General features: G+C 46.3%; 1 protein-coding gene across 5 annotated transcripts in view; it reads right to left on the bottom strand.

Moving 5' to 3' along the window:
- Positions 1-8071: 8071 nt before the first annotated feature.
- RERE (arginine-glutamic acid dipeptide repeats) overlaps positions 8072-17021 on the bottom strand; it is a 312871-nt gene continuing 303921 nt past the window's right edge. For 4 of the 5 annotated variants that reach the window (XM_026659899.1, XM_029913525.1, XM_026659903.2 and 1 more), the window contains 3 exons: positions 12585-12731; positions 11939-12119; positions 8072-10076 (listed from right to left, as the gene is read on the bottom strand). In XM_026659899.1, coding sequence (XP_026515684.1) covers positions 10043-10076; positions 11939-12119; positions 12585-12731 — 362 coding nt within the window. In that variant the 3' untranslated portion in view covers positions 8072-10042. Of the gene's footprint in view, positions 10893-11938; positions 12120-12584; positions 12732-17021 lie in introns of all 5 variants that reach the window. The other variant, XM_029913526.1, reaches the window with a different exon arrangement.

Genomic DNA, 17021 nt, shown 5'->3' on the forward strand with positions numbered 1-17021 from the left:
GAAGAATGGCATCAAACAGCGGTTTTCAGAAGCTGCCAACTCCCAGCGCAATCAACCAAAGTTGGAGAAGGTAATGTCACCCATTGCTCAAATCTTTTGCAGCCTCTTTCATTTACACAGTGCTGTACACAAGGAGTTCTGCTTGACTCCTGACTTAAACATGGCAGGCCAAGAGGTAACAGCAACTCCATCTATACTACTTCAATGGAGCTGCTCTTGCTTAGATCAATGCTGAATTTGGCTCAGTGCCTTAGGACTTGCACACTCCTTTGAGCCTATTCCTGTGTTAGGGATTTTCTCGCCATGGGATAATCAAACAACCCTGCGTCGGGTGTGGTTATTCTGAACGTGGAATCACCTTTCTGTATTTCGCTGTCTAGGCTAAGATTTCCAGTGCTTTTGTTGTTGTACCTTTCCACCTTCTCAGAGCGGATTTACAAAGCAGCCCTCCTTGGATCACAGTACCTACACGGATATCTAATTCTGCATGTTTCCACCCTATGGAGTAGATTGGCAGTGAGAGAAAGAGAAATCCCCATGTGCTAAGAACGATTCACCGCTCTTCTCTGGCTCCACAGGGAAACCTCTGGCAACTTACCCAAACTACCGTCTCAGTAAGAAATCTGCATGTCCTGTGTTGTCCTAGATATGAAGAACTAAAGCCACTTTCGACATCTCCTCTACAGATGATGCTTCTCACTGGTGTTTCTGATTGCAGGAGGAAAGCCTGTTTGATGGACAACTAGATAGCAATGAATTTCCTTGCAAGAATGCACGTTTTCAGTACTGTTGCCATCGGGTCTTGCCAATAGCCTTAGGAAGGCACTTCAGGTAAGCCGAAGGCACTGACTCTCCCTTAAAGACTGCTGATTGGCCATCTCTGTCCCATCTGACTATAAACTAGATTTTAATCATGCTCATTGTGGGAGGCACCCCACCTCTCCTTATCTGCCAGGTGCTTCATAAATAATATCAATGAGGACCTGGTGCTTTGGTTCAGAAATCCAGTCTTTGGAACCCTTGCTTGGATACGTCTGCTAGAATCTTTTGGTGTCTGTCACTAGGGTAAGGTGTTGCTAGGGTGAGTTCACACATGATCATTTTTGCCCGCTTTTTAACAAACTTTTTGTTTTTGTTTTTTTTGGAAGGAGGCATAAGAGGGAGGGACGATATGTGAGAGCAATTGATTTGGTAGGGCAAAGCTACTGGTTCATTTTGCACAGCAGCCCAAGTTCTACAGACATGGGCACAACCAAAAAAACCCCAAACAGCCTAATTACATTGTCCGCTTGGGATTTGTGGCCTGTTTTATGTCGTTTTCTCTCATGCGTTTTGTAAAGCCAACGCCATGAGCAAAAATCAAACCTCATTAATTTGCATTCAGAAATGAGAGTGAAACACAGCTGCAGTGTGCAAAGGACAACCTGAAACCCCAGGCAACAGAAAGCCTCTTTCCTCCAAGCATATACGCGCAGTGTTTTGGGGACATTTAGGGTAAGAGACTACCCTAGTAAAAGACACTGGCAAAGACATGGGAAAACTCTTAAGGCTCCTCTCAAACCTCTTATGGTCACTTGTGCCTTACAGGGGATGAGGAATGAAGAAAGCCCTACAGGTGGAAGCAGTAACTGTAGCTCTCAAAGCATACGGCCTCTGCAGAGCTACCTTCTCTGGCAGGGCTTAAAATGGTTTCGAAGAAGTGAGGGGTCTGATCCTCACCTCTCCATTTCCCCCCTTCAATTCTGCTCCTTCCACCTGCCACCAATTTTACCTCAGTTCTGCCCCCTCCCCCGCACAGCCTCACCTCTGCTCCAGCCGCTCCCAGGCCTGAGATGGGGCCTGCAGCCAGATCCCCGCTCCTCCTCCCCAGGCTGGGTGTTGCAGGGAGGGGGAGGCGCAGAGGAGCCATCTTGTTGCTCACAGGAGGGGCTGGGGGAGGAGGGAGCTGGGCAGCCCTGAGCTGTGGGGCCAGGCTCTTTCTGCTCCCGCCTAGGAAGGGTGTCGGATCCTGAGGGGAGCACGCGAGCGCCTTGCAGCAGCCCTGACTGGCTGCTCTTGCTTGCTTCCCCAGGCGGTGGGCAAATGAGGAAAGCAGCCGGTCTGAGGGGGCAGTACAAAACCGAGCCCCCCTCCTTGAAAATGTCGTTTCTTGGGTCTGTGACCCAGTGGTGACCCCGCGCGCTTGACGCAAGGCTCGCAGGACTCCTAGGAAAACAGCTCCTGTTGGAGCAACACGGGCCGAACCCAACGTTCAGAGCAACGCCAGAAAGCGGCCAGGCGCCCCAGCTCACCAGTCGCTTCCTTGCTGGGGTCAACTGCAGCCCTTTGAGCCATCACACTGTCCCCTTCGCTCTGCGAGATGGCGGAGTGGCCTAGGCCGTTCCCGAAGGAAAATAGGATGCTGGCTCCGACTGAACTCCCCCCGTACATGCACTCTCCTCACTCTCCCTAACAGAGCGGGGCCTACAGTTGAATTCTTGTGCTGCGCCGGGGGTGGTGTTCTTTGTAGAACGGCTACCCATAAAGAAAAGGTGCTCGGGTTTATTTACCTGCACTGTGTTCCCAGCGGGAAACGCAGGACCGAAGTGCTGCAGGCAAACTTGACAGGTGCGCCCAGGTACCGTCCCAGGTGAGCCGTTTGCTTTCCCTGGCACAGACCCCACCCGTCCTAGGGAGCAGCATGAAGTGCCTGAAGTGGCCACCACGCAAGAGGGCGCTCAGTAGCAGAGGGCAGTTGTGCACACAGCTGCTCCTAATGACTGAAGCAACGAGCAGGGTTCCAAGCAGGCTGCACCCTGGACTCCAGAAGGAGACAGTCAGATCAGTCTCCTGCCCAGCTGCCTCTGGGACTGTTATAGGTGGGCCACGCCCCGCTGCTTCCTCCTGATTGGTGGATGGCTGCATCTAAGAAAGCCTAATACATAGAATATTCCTTCCCGAGCCCAAACTTGTTGCCAAACCTGTACATTTCCCAGCTGAGATACATCAGCATTTAACAACGTACCTACTGAAGTTTAAAGCAAACTAATGTCCATCTCTAGCTCTCAGTCCAGGTAAACTGGAATCCTCCAGATTAAACCCTGTTGGCTCAATTCCATATGAAATCTCAATTTGTGCTCATCTCTAGCTGCAGCGGTAGGAAGTAGTCATCTGGTCTGACTAGGAATTGGGAAGGAAGGCAAAAGATTGTAAGATCTTTGGGGCAGGGACCGTCTTTTCGTTCTGTTTGTACAGCACCTAGCACAATGGGGTCTTGTTCTATCGTTGGAGCTCCTCGGAGCTCCTACAATACAATAACAACAATCAGCAAGAAGCTAGCAGTTTACCCTCTCAAGACGGACCTACAGTAGCTGAAAGCTTTTTCGTTTGTTAATAGGAGATAGAGGGTGAAGATAGCTTTGGGGAAGTCTGAGTCAAATAATTATCAATGCATCTCCTTGAACTAATTACTGGGATCTGCCTGTTGTATAGGCTGGTGTGCATTTTCACAGATCTGTACTGGAACCAAGGCTGTGATACAAAGGGCTAGACCAGCATGAATCTCAGAATACCGTTAACCAAGATGGCCCTTCTATATTATAGAGCAGTGGTCCCCAAACTTTTTACCTCATGCCCCCCCCCTTACCCCTGGTCTGCCCCCCCCCCGGAGCCGTGAGCGGGGGACATGGATGGGGTAAGGGGCCTGAGGCTTTGCCACGGGAGCCGGGGTCCAAGGCCAGGAGCAGAGCTGGGTGGTGCTCCCTCTCTGCCCCCCGTGGGGGCTGACCCAGACCCCAGCCATGCTCCCCAGCACAATCCTCCATGTCCCCCTAGGGGGTGCGCCCTACATTTTGGGGACCTCTGTTATAGAATGTGGTCAGTTGCAGAGCCAAGATTCAAGCTGATGTAAAAGGTTCATTAGGTTCAGTTGCTATAGATACATACATTGTTCAATAAAGCAGTCATGTAAAAAACAGCTGGCTTGCATAAGAGACCCTCCGATGCAAATTCATAAACGAAAATTTACCCTTGGGGAGCTGCTGTAATTCCCCTTTTTGCACAGGCAAGAGGAAGAGCCTGGGAATGAGGCGTAGCCAGAACCAAATCAAACCGGTGGGCACGCCCTGTGCAAACTTCCTGCCAGAGAGCTCTGACTCAATGCCTCAGTACTGACTTCGTAGTCTGTCATTTCAACCTGGGGGCTTTCCTCCCCCTATTGGAGACAACCAATAGCCCCATAACACAACAGGGCTTGAGGCGGCAGGCAAAAATCCAGTAGGCGCCTGGTTGAGATGAACAAATTCAGTTTAATATTTGTGGCCTAAACCAAGTTTGATCTTGGATCTCCAGAGAAGACAGGCAAATAAGCCCCCCACCCCCACCCCCTGCCCCGGCTTTACAGCCAAATGTCAGATGTGTGCCAGAACAGAGGTGTGTGCCAGCTACGCACCTGGGACTCGCTGTGCAGCTGATCACTATACAAATAAACCTTTCATGAGAATCAACACATTAATTCCCTCCGTGAGCAAAATTAACAGAAAACTGAGAATTTGCCTAGGTTGTGGATTTTATTGCCCTTTACGCTAATTAAACTAATATTTCACAAGCCAATTTCCTTTGTAAAAAGCAGTTTCCTGTTTTCTCTCTCTCCTGTGGCTTTATCACCTATATGTATCTTGGCTATGATCTTTATCTAAATAAGGACTGGAGACTTTATGGCAAGCAATGGACGTATTTCTTCTGTCTTGGAAGAAGGTCAGAGAGAGAAACTCCTGGGGGGGAAGAGAGAGAATCTGGCTGCAGCCATTTCTCCATGCAACTGGCGGATGGTGCAGAGGGCTATTCGCTGCCCTAGACAGCATCTGAACGCATGGGTCTACATGGCTGTTTACAGCTGGCATGGTGTTAGAACAGAGGTTTGCGTTTCCGAATGTAGCACAGCCACGTGATATCAAGTCCTCCACCCCCCTTAGTCAGAGCGCTCAAAGAAAAACCACATGCTCTGGGGCAGTTCCATTTATAGGGCAATAAAAGTCCTTTTAGTAAGTGGGAAGAACAGCTTGGACTAAGTTCCATGAAGAACAGAGAATTTTAAAAAAGGGAGTCACAATAAATACCACAGAGCAAGCGTGTCAGGTCAGCCGGAGAAAACCACATTCAGGAGCCACTGACCTTCCCCTACAAGATACCACACAGTGCAAGTAGAAAAGCTGCTTGAAACAGGCCGCTTTAACTTCCCTTTCCATTTTAGCCACAACTGCTGTCCCTTCTGCTCCAAGCAAACCCAGGCAATGGGGCCCTTTATCCTCTGTCGTGGCCACACACGTGACGGTGAGTCTGCGGTAACACAAGGAGACATTTAACCTCAAAATCCGACACACTATGGAAAAGCATCCTCCTCTCTTCTGTTTAAAATCATGTAACTAGCTCTGCACAGCAACTTTTCAATAATAAAGATATATTTCAACTTTTTTAGGATCACCTTACGGTATAATCCCTGTTTTACAGAAGGGGAAACAGGCCCTACTGGTAGAAGTTCAGCAGTTTGACCAAGATCACATAGGATCTGTTTTCCAGAAGAGGTAAGTATACGCAGCTCCCATTAGCTTGAATTGGAGTCACGGAGCTCAGCCCAAAGCCCGTTAGGGTATGTCTACACAGCAAAGGAAAATCTGCAGCTGGCATGTGCCAGCCAACTCGGGCTCGCAGGGCTGTTTCATTGCTGTGTAGACAACAGGGCCTAGGGTGACCAGACAGCAAATGTGAAAAATCGGGACGGGGTGGGGGGTAATAAGAGCCTATATATAAGAAAAAGACCCAAAAATCGGGACTGTCCTTATGAAATCGGGACATCTGGTCACCTTAACAGGGGCCCAAGATCTGGGACCCTCCCACCCCACAAAGTCCTAGAGCCCAGGCTCCAGCCTGAGTCTGGAAAGCTCCACAGCAATCAAACAGCCCTGCAGCCTGAGCCCTGTGAGCTTGAGTCGGCTGGCACAGGCCAGCGGCAGGTTTTTCCTTCGCGGTGTAATCACACCCTAAGAGGTGGACCCAAGAATTTTCAACTGGAAGTTTTTGCATTTATTTTTTTTGGTTGAAAATTTTCACAAAGGTTCCCCCCCCCCCCCCCAAAATTGTTTTGCTGTGTTTTAGGCAGCTTGTAATTGTGGATGTCAGAGAATGTTGATTGGATAGTGAAGTCATGTGACTTTAAAACGCTGTGACCACTGACAAAGCCACCACGTTTTAACTCGACTGTAGTCAAATTGCATTGTAACAAAGGTTGAGCAAAGCAAAGCGTTGTTAGAAGAGCATTCAAAATTCATGCTCTAAACCAGGCTCCTGGAGCCATTATGGAGAGGGCCAGACTGTGTTTGATCATGTTAACAAGCAGTGCCCAGGCCTGGGCAGAGCACATGTTTTCAAACACGCTTGGCCCATGAGTTAAACAAGGAAGAGGTGATAGAGCGCAGCCTCCCCCACTCTGCAAACAGCAGCAGATGTCCTCTCCCGGGTTTGGGGGCACCGCACTCCCCTTCAACTTCCACTCTTCCTTGGCTCATGCTTCAATCTACTTTAACTACTGGTTGGACCCCACCCACATCAGTGGCAAAGTCAGACTCCATTACAGGTACAAGAACTCCTTTTAGCCACAACTGCATTTAACACATCCCTAAATGTACGTGATTTTCAATTTGACTGCTTATAGCCTAAGTGAAGGGTGCAAAACGTATGCAAGGATCTCCCTGGAGCATTAAGCTAGACCCAAGTAGACAAAATGCAATTATGCACATTGGAATTCAGTTCAGGCACAAACACAGGGTAGCATAATACTATGTATGAAGGCTAGACACTAGGGTTAGCTAACAACAGACAAGCAGGGTTGAGAAACAAGGGAAGAGAGAGATCTGCTTTTGCCTGTAAATGTGCAGTTGTTAGAAGAGGCAAGACTTTCATGCTGTTGCCCCCTTCCACTCATCTCAAGTAACAGACACACTCCACTTGCAGACAAAACCTGGCTGCTGTAGTGTAGCTTGGTTTTATTTATGTCCACAAATATTTCAAAAAAATTACAAAATACTCAAATGGAGAGAACACAGAAGTCACGATTTCTGGGTTTCTACTCTGTTTACACTGTGTTATCCCATGGCAAACTACTCATATATACATTAAGCTTCAAGATATATATAAATGTAGCAGTCAGAATGTACACTCTGCTTTAACGGTGCAGTGAAACAAGCTCAACCATGACGACATAGAACAAGAGACATTTCAGAAACACTAAAGCAAAATAAAAAAAATCTTCAAAACAGAGGAAAAAATGAGAGAGATTTCTGAAAGGAAACCAAAAGGTCTGGGTTATAACAACAGGGCATCGAACACCAAGATGGTTTCAAAAGCCATTGCAAATAAAGCTGTAGTTAATCATTGGATTGAGATGGAAGAATCTCAGAGCTTCTTTGTGCCACGATGTCAGAAACATAAAAGATTCCACTGAGCTGCAAAAAAAGATCAAGGGAAAGCTTTTTGAATAGGGATTGCAAAGCACTACTTTGTTCTTTGGAAAAATGGAAGGAGGGAGAAAGGACAACATGAAGGAATCAACATCTTTCTACTAAAAAAAAAAAAAACCACCAAAAAAACCTGAAATAGGGAGGCAGCCTCATGTGCGATAGGTGGTGGTGTCATGCCTGCCCTTCTCTCTAGACGGTGAAAAAAAATTGAATTTTGATGGAAATTTACTTAAATAAAGCCTTCGGTACATTGATGCTTTTTCTTTGTTGGCCAGGGAAATTTTATGAGCACCTCTGCCATGATCCTTGCTGGATAGGTGTTAATGCTGTTTCACCCGACAACCATAGACAGAGACTGGAAGTAATGTACAAATATTATCGTTCCTGGTTCTAGGGTGATCTCTTGGTATCCAAGCCGGAGAACTCCCAGGTGTCAAACACTGGAGTCTTGGCAGACAGGAGTTCACACAGAGTTCTGATGGGACTGACTCACTCTAAGGAACTGAAATGGCATTAGAAGGAAAATTGGAATGAAAGGATGAAAAAAGAGATGAGATGGAACTGAAATAAGCTACACTAAGCCTGGAATTCCCTGATGCAGGTTTTAATTAATAAATCGGTGCCATTACCTACCTGTCAGTGCAGCCAATGAGTAGCAACATGGTAATGTTGGTTTCTGCCCTGTGTGGTGGTGAAGCGCCATTCATGCCATGCCTTCCACAAGGCTGAATGATTAACTACAAGTTTATCTAACATGGCTCAATACAGTCCTATGACATGACCACCACATATAACAGTCTACCACAGCAGAGCTACAGCCCTCAAGAGTTAAAAGAGAGAATGGAAGAGGTTATGTACCAGTAGAAAACATGGCCAGCAGATGCAGATGTTCTCTGGATCCGCCACCTTCTGCCTTATCAAAAACATGGCTAATGCAACAACAAAAAGATGGTTTTGGGGTGTGTGTGTGTGTGCGCAAGAAAGATGTGCATCTTGGCTTAGGCAGCGAGCAAAGCTATCTACAAAAATATATGCCCATTCTTCTACTGTGTGCGCCCTCTCTCCTTTGCCATATATCAGCCATGGACACACATGGGCAAAGTTCTTCTTCCAGCCAATCTGGGCCATTCAGCATGAACCTGTTGTGTTGGGAGTCAGCAATACTCTGACTAATACCTCTGGCTAATCTCACAGCAGCAGGTTCCTTGATACACAAACCCTTTAAGACAGGTTAGGGAAAAAAAAACAAACCAAAAACAAGCAGCCTTCAGTAAGAGAGAGGTTAAATTTAGATTATTGGTGTTTGTGAAAGAACTTTAAAAACAACTCTGTAGTCCAATTGTCTAGTCTCTCCTTAGAAATATGTAAAACAAAAACCAGAGAAAGTGGGCCCCGTCCAAAAATTCTGCCCACATAAACCTGACTTTAATAGTTTGAGCTACACATCATATTTAAAGGAAGATATTACGTCTCAGAATTCTTGCTGCTACTTGCTAAAATTTAAAGAGATGGCTTAACACAAATTTAGCGAGACAATTGTTTTTAAAAAAGACAATAGAAGGAGGCAGATTACAGCCAAATTTAACAATAACCTCTTTGTTAGAGACAGAAAGGGCAAGCCAGTTCCAAGGGACATCTGTACTGCTGAGAAGCAGAACTCAACAAAAGTCATCTGCAGAATGGAAAGATATAATGATAATGGGGGAAAAAACAGAACAGAAACAGTCATTTGTAACATTATCCCTGCAACTGCCTTTAATTGCTACCAAATCAAATTTCAAGCATTTGCCCATTTGAAATTATTGACACCCATCATTTCCCTTTAATTAAAGGGATAATTATATATATTTATTTTTATTAAAAATCAACTCTGTATTCTGTCACTACTAGGATTTGTGATGTTACTGAAAATCAAGATTGTTATGTTTGTGGAGTTTTGTTATTTTTCCTCCCCAACCACCCAAAACATTATTTACAGACTTAAAAAGCCATGCTGAAGAACTGAGCTCTCTTTAAAAGTATGAAGATTTCCTACAATGTATTAAAATAAAAGTAATTTTTTTATTATTATAGCACTTGGATTCAGAGCTTGTTATGCCACCTACTTGCAATCCTTATTTTTTTCTGTTTTTAATATATATATATATATATATAGATGCATTGAGTGTCTCTTCACGCACAGTGACTGTCGTGTTGTGAACCTGATTCTAGCACCTACCCAAAATCAATCAAACAAAAACAACCCCTCCAAGATTGCAGGGTAGTTCTCTGAGAATTCCAAACAGTCCTGTATTTTCAATAGGCTTCTGAATAGGTGGTCATGCAGGGAAGCCCACACCAGTCTTGAGAAATCTTCTCTACAAATAAACACTATTTATGCCAGTAAGTCTTTAGCTGTTGGTAGGGGAGGTGGGTGTTTTCTTTAGATTTAAATATATAAAGAAATCTTTATAAGATATTCTTTTGCAGCTCTTATTGTATGTAAAAAATGTTCCATTCCTTCCCAAGGACTGGGGTTTCCATAGCCGGCATTACAAATAAATAATTTATTACAACTGTTTGTCACCTTCTTTCTTCAGTCGACTGAAAGAGAAAGAAAATGTGTTTTAGCGGACAAAGGGCATGTGGCTTGGTGCCTCAGCAATACGTTGCCTTTTGCTACTAGCCTCACTGCAAGCTGGGGGGGGGGGGGGGGGGAAGGGCATCAAAGTGCCACGAAGGGGACATGGGTGGGGGCAGGTCGTCTGATTTCTCAAAGTGAATGGGGAACCAGCATGGTAACAAGCGGTGAAGAACATAGTCGGTCATGGGAGATGATGCGCTTTGTTTATCGGGGTGTTCTGTACACTAGCGACATTACCACTGAGACAGCAGGTGCCAGCAAGCAGTGCAGCTGAACTGGTGCTGATCATGCTTTGCCCGTCCACACTTGCAGCTAAACCATGTTCAGCATCAGGTCAGCTGCCAGTACTGTCACCTGATGTCACAACAGGTAATTTTCCAGAGCACAGACAAGGTTTGAGACGCCAAAGCAAAAGGGGCATGAGGCTAGCACATGCCAGGCTGCTGCTCAGCCATCCTCGCTATGAAGCAACACAAAGAGTGGACCTTGCTGGATGCCGTAGGTGGCGATTCCCTTTCTGCAGATTGCCAGCCGCCATTGCAAAACAGAAACAAGAGGTGTTCCAGTGAAGGCAAATGGGGGAAAGAGAGGAGGAAAACCATCGCAATACAATAATTTTGGGAGAGGAGGAACTTGCATGACCGGTCGAGATCTGCTCAGCCATTCGTCCAGCGTCTGTTTTAGTTATGCTTTCATCAACCGTTGCCCATCAATAATTTGTTCAGGTTTACTTGCTGGTGAATTCCTCTCTTATTTCTGTTCATAAGGTTTTATTTCTTCAAGGGGAGGAAGTGGGGAAATAGCAATCATAATGAATGTCACTAAAAGCAAAGCTAATTCTGCAGAGCATGACACAGCTAGTTTATTCCTTATGCCAATTATTCTGGTCTAGTTTCCAAAGTCTGTCCCATTCTGCTGTGACGAAGTGGGAATGTTCTTAATGTTTTCGCTGAATACGGTGTGTGCATGCCTCAGTTTCCCCTATGTATTACTCAAGCATCTAGGTGGTGTGATCATTGCAGAGATTCCCAGAGGGCAGGTGTGACTGCTGACTGGCTGACAGGCCATAGAAAATGGCCGACACTCTGCGTCCTGGCAAATGATGGCCATGCCCCCTTCTCTGCAAGGAACTAGCAGAAGGTGTTGGAGAACAAAGAGACTAGGTGACCTGTTGGCCTGGGAAAGACACAAAGCCCAGAGGCAGGGCAGGTGGGAGTGACTGAAGCTGGGCTGCTGGAAACTGGTCAGTCTCCTGTTTTGGGACTCGGGGGGGAAACCCAGGGCTCTGAGCTCTGGATCCCCGCAAGCTGGATTCTGCTGACTGTTCCTGATTTCTGTGCTACACTGTGTTCTCATTGTCTAATAAACTCTTCTCTTTTATACGCTGGCTGAGAGTCACTGCTGACTGCGAAGTGGGGTGCATGGCCCTTTTGGGGTGTGTAAGGCTCCCCAGGTGTCCATTCCAGGTGGACTCACCGTGGGATGCTTACGGTATGAACAGGGTGCTGAATACTCCGAGGCCAGACCCAGGAAGCGCTGAAGCGAGAAGGCTTCTTGCCCTGGTGAGAGTGTGCCCTGAGGGGGGAGACACTGCACCACAGTCCTCCCTGACTTCATTCAGAGCGGTTTCAGAGCACCGAGACTGTGACGCCGTGACACTTCCACACCAAATCAGCTTTTTCTGAAGCTTTATCTCCAAGCATGTTAAGGTCACACTGACCACATGTATGGGCTGCAGGCTGTGGGGAGGGGACCCCTCAGGAGGAAAAATTCAGGGAAATAGTAACAGAGCTTCTAGCTGCGTCTCCATTGCATCTCTCACCTGTAATAATCTTCCTGACTTGGTAGATGCCCACCGTGCATGTGGGGATGCCCGTGCAACCACTGCTGCTCCATAGCCAGTCTTTGCAGCTCTGCTGACTGGGCATGCATGGCTTGCAGTTGATGGGCTGCTGACATTGGAGGTGGGATAGCACCAGGCAGGTCTCGTGGGTAGGGGGTACCTGCAAGAGACATCACATTTATGTCCTTTGCAATCATTAACTGGTTCTCGCTGCCCTGCAAGGTATGTAAAGCAGAGCATTATCCCCCTACATTCCCATTTCATAGATGGGGAATCAGATGCGCCGAGTGGTTAAACAACTTGCCCGAGGTTATACAGCAAATCAGTGGCAGAACTGGGAATTAGAATACTGATTTCCAGTCTGCCCACTGTTCTAATCACCACACCTCATGGCTTCCCTAAAGCTGCTAACTAGGATTCAGTTCCAGTGGATGTATTAGCAATGAAACAGGAGGTCTCTAAAGAGTTGTAACGTAAAAACGTTCAGTTTAAAAAGCAATGATGAGAGCAAAAGCGTAAGAATTAAAGCTCCAAATTCCCTCCACTGCACATTTAGACCCAGAGGAAAGTGTTCACAGCTCGGAGCAAAGCGCTGCCTAGAGGAAGGTCATTGAAATGTTCTCACCGAAGACCGGGTGTCGGAGCATTTCATGCTCGTGTGGTGGCTGCCCTAGCAGTGGGTTGGGGATGGTACCAGGTGGGTAGGGAAAACGTGCCAAGTGGGGTCCAGCTGCCAAGGGATCCACCAGCGGGTGAACAGGTCCTGCTGAACCTAGAAAAGAAGATAAAAAGGAAGGTAACCAACTGCTTGGGGAAGCCTCACCGTTTGGGGAACAAAAGCCATGTTACCGCTTGAGCTTGTGCAGTATCTGGCTTAATTGGTGTGTAATTATTTGGAGCTTAGCTCCATCTGACTTGAAGCCCACTTCTCTATCTTCAAGTGTTTGAAGTGACATCTGCTTGCCAAACAGTCTTAATTGTTAAAGCAACAACTCATGGCTTTCCATTTCAATAAGGAAAAAGAAATCTACCAAGTGATGGGAAAAATCAAATAGCAAAACCACTTACGCATTCATTGTTAGCAGCCTCCTTCTTCCCCACTACACACACACAGAGGCAGAATCTCTTGCTAATACAGTTAAACCAAGATTCTAAGGCAAAATTTGTCTCTGCAGAAGTTTATAAGAAAACGCTGGCTGTAAATATCTTCTTGCCTTCCACTAGCACATAAGTACAAGTCAAAGGATCACTGACAATCCTCAGGTCAAAAGGGCTTAACAGCTGAGCACCCTCGTAATACTCCTCTGGACAGACAGGAAGCTCTCAAACCCTCCATTCCCCAAATCAGACAGTGTCAGCTCCAGGGAGCTGCCAGCCTTGTACAAAAGGGAAACAACCACCCCCCTCCTTATTTGTCCTCACTTGTAGGCAATTCCTCTAATGTCACTTTACTAAGAGGAAGAAAACATGACACTGATGAAACCATGACAATATTTACCCATCAGTGCGTGGCAAATCCCCTGCATTTAATCCGCTAGAAGTTTGCATGGAGATTGCATATTAGCAGAAAGCAGTCTCCCATGGTCATTTCAATCCCAATACTCCTCCTGTTTCTAAGCAAGCACACACATACGTGCAACCTGTAAGAATAGTGCAACATGAGTGACTATGTCAGCGCTGCCCATCACTCAGACCGACCCCCTACTTTCCCTTCCTTCCTTGAGCTACTAAGATCTTAATTCTGAAATAGTGCACACCCTGGGGCATAGTGCTTCAGAGACTTCATTTCAGTAGCTCACTCAACGGCATAACTGCCCTTTGTGGGTCACACCAGAGTTTTCTAGCTTGAGTTAGTGGACTGCCCATGCACTTGAGGTAGCTAACAAGTTTGTAAAGGCTGGTGAACACTCCAGGCTGGGCTTTGCGGGTACACCACAAACGTGTGCGTCCTGGAACAAACACTTGTAGAGTGTCCATGCTGGCCTTAGCAAATGCGTTAGCTACCTTGAGTTAATAAGCAATCAATTAATTGAAGATAAAAACCATGTGTAGACATGCTCTGTGTCAGACACTTATTTCTTCTCCTTTAAAAGTTAACATACTTCAGCACTCAAGTGTCTGTAGCCATAAAGTCAATTCAAATCAACCCTATTCTTCATTTGCAAAACTTCAGTCCAAACTATGTCAATCCTGCCCCATTACAATCCATAAGACTTGATATTTGGTGCAGTCCATCCTCTGACCTCCAGAGCAGCGCACACAGCATGCGGAACACTGTGCAAGTTCCACCTAGTAGTGCCTTTAGGTACTGCATCAACACAACCAATTCCCAGATACATTTCTACCGAAATACAACTGCGTATCGTTTGCCTTCTTTGATGCACACACTGGCTCTTTCTGCAATAGCTCTCAAATTCCCTTCCTAACCCAGGAAACAGAGACAACATCTATTTTTAATTCACATGCTCCAAGACTCATTATGCTATATTTGCTTGCACAAGTACATCTGCAGTACGTTTGTCCCGGGAACTGTACACCACGTACTTGAATCGCTTTCACTTCTGACCTTGCTGCTGAATTATTTGGCGCCTTATTTAACCTTTCTCCACCAGTTTGCTATCAGAAAATGTGGAAATCTTGCTTTGGTTGCCCATCTTCCAAATCCCCGATGTAGTGACATCACTCATAGCTACTCAGCCAAATGAGTGACTTTCCAGTCTCTTTGTCTTGACACCTAACAAGATACCAAGTTATTTCACCAATCATTTCTGGGGATCTAAAAACAACATTTTAGAACTAAGCACATTCTAATGAAGAAGGTCCCCAAGCTTAGATGTAGGAACTTTCTGATAAGCGTGAAGGAAAGTCTATTCCAGTTGCACAAGGCCCAAATGTTCGAGCTCTAGCAGTGCAGAAAGGCCGAAGAGGTAAAATCTCCTTCCCACATCCTTTAACCTGCAGATACTACTACCTACTGAGGTCACACCTCAGCACAGACTGCCAGTTTCTCTGAACGGTGCAGAGGTTTTGCATTATACTCACTAGACACTATGATTACACCAAAATTGGGTGTAAACTATGTGTTGGTAAGGGGACGTAAATTGCACACCAAGAGGGCAGAAGGGTGGGGTTGTAGCAACCAACAGGAGATGTCAGATTAAGAGAGCTGAAGTAGGGAGGTCTGCTTTATGTAGTCAGCACTATGGTGTTGCCAGGTGTTGACACAGTCAAGACAAATAGATAAATGGGAGATAAAGGGAGCAGCGAATCACCACAGATGTCAACAAGAGAGCCAGAGGGTAGTCTACCCTGCAAATCAGGTGTAATTGTAGCACAGGCAGACATACCAGCCTAGCTTTAATCAAGCTAGCATGGGTAACAACAGCAGTGTAGGTGCGGTGGCATGGACTTCAGTGTGGACCGACAACCCGAGTATGTACTCAGGGTCCCTGGTGGGCTTGTACCAAGGCAGCTAGCCTGTACTACCACGCCTTCATTACTATCGTTACCCGCACTAGCTAGATTAAAGCTACAATTACACCTTAGTTAGCGATGCAGACATACCCAGAGCCTTGACGCCCTCCCTCCACGGGAATGAGGGAAGATATGCACCAGAAATCTGCCAAAGTAATAAGTGTATAACTTCCCCTCCTCCCCCAGGGCATTCTGGGGTGGTTTTTTTTCTTTTTCGCTCCTTCCGCTGAAGCATCAGGAATGGTCATGGCTGTAGATTGGACACTGGAAGAGAAGGGCCAGAGCTCTGAGGAACTGAGAATTCTCTCAGGTGCTTGGCTGGCTGGTTCTTGCTCACAGACTCTGGGTCTAACTGGTCATCATATGCGGGGTCAGAAAGGAGTTTTCCCCCCAGGTCAGACTGGCAGTGACCTTCCTCTGCAGCGTGTGGTTGTGGGATTTTTCATAAACCCAGCAGTTATATAAAAACATCGACTAAACTTACCCATTTACACCTCCCCACATCTCACAGCCCGACCACAGCCCTTGCTGATTTTGAAAGGCCTCCTATTTAATAACACCATTTTGGGTTTGGATGCTTCATTGGCACTATTATCTTCCACTTCCGATGGCCTTAATCTCTGATCAGTGCAAATCAATATGCTGCTTATTTGGCAGGACACACGCTAACTTACTGCTTATCACTGGTGTTATCTCCTTATCCTCATTTCCCAAACATCCTCCTCCCCAGACAGCCTGAGGTTTGCTATCATCACTCTATTGGCAATTACCCTTTGATCCATCGGAAGGTGATTTATGCGCTCACTTCGGTTTCTCCCAAATTTGCTGTCGCTTTATTTTAATTTCACCCTAACTAAGTTTGGAAAATAGACCGACATCCACGGCAATGTCCTTCACATCAGAGAAAGCTGTCACTTTACATGAAAAAAGGGATGCAGACTTGTCCTGTTTGTCTCACCTGAACTTCTCACGGGCAACTGCTTGAACCACCACCAGAGAGAAAGCAGGTGCACACCCCACACCCACCCACACTTTTATCATGCAATATTTTAGTAACCAATTGTTTTAAATTCACTCTGGCTCAACAACTCCAACCCTCCGATTTTCCAGCCTGAGACAGCTAGAGAGCTCGTTGACGTCTAGGTGCTAGTATTCAGTGTGTAGCGCTCTCAATGGCGTGCGTACCAGGGTATGAACTACTAACCTGGGTACAAAGGTATACAGGGAGCAGGAGTTTTAACCACTGTGTCATATGACAAGTGCCTGCATTCAGTCTACACTAGTGCTGCCACTGCTGGTTGGGCTGCACCAGTTCTAGACCAACAGAGGGAGAATTTTGGACAAAGCCTTAGTGCATGAAGAGAGTTTTACTGGCTGCTGAAAACTTGCCCCGTGCTCAGCAACGACCTGATCCAATCCTAGTACAGGGAAGGGTTAAATATGTGGGTGTTAAATACCAAGGTTATTACAAGGGAGGCCTGCGCCATTTATACAGAGACGAAATGCCTAAAATAAAAAAAGAATCCTATTATTTAAACACGGTTGTGTCCCAGCTGCATTGTGTTGTGGTTTCCCTTTGCCTGCGTGG

This window comes from Terrapene carolina, unplaced genomic scaffold (genome assembly GCF_002925995.2).
Source record: "Terrapene carolina triunguis isolate 2854851 unplaced genomic scaffold, T_m_triunguis-2.0 Scaffold714, whole genome shotgun sequence".
NCBI classification, from domain to species: Eukaryota; Metazoa; Chordata; order Testudines; family Emydidae; genus Terrapene; species Terrapene triunguis.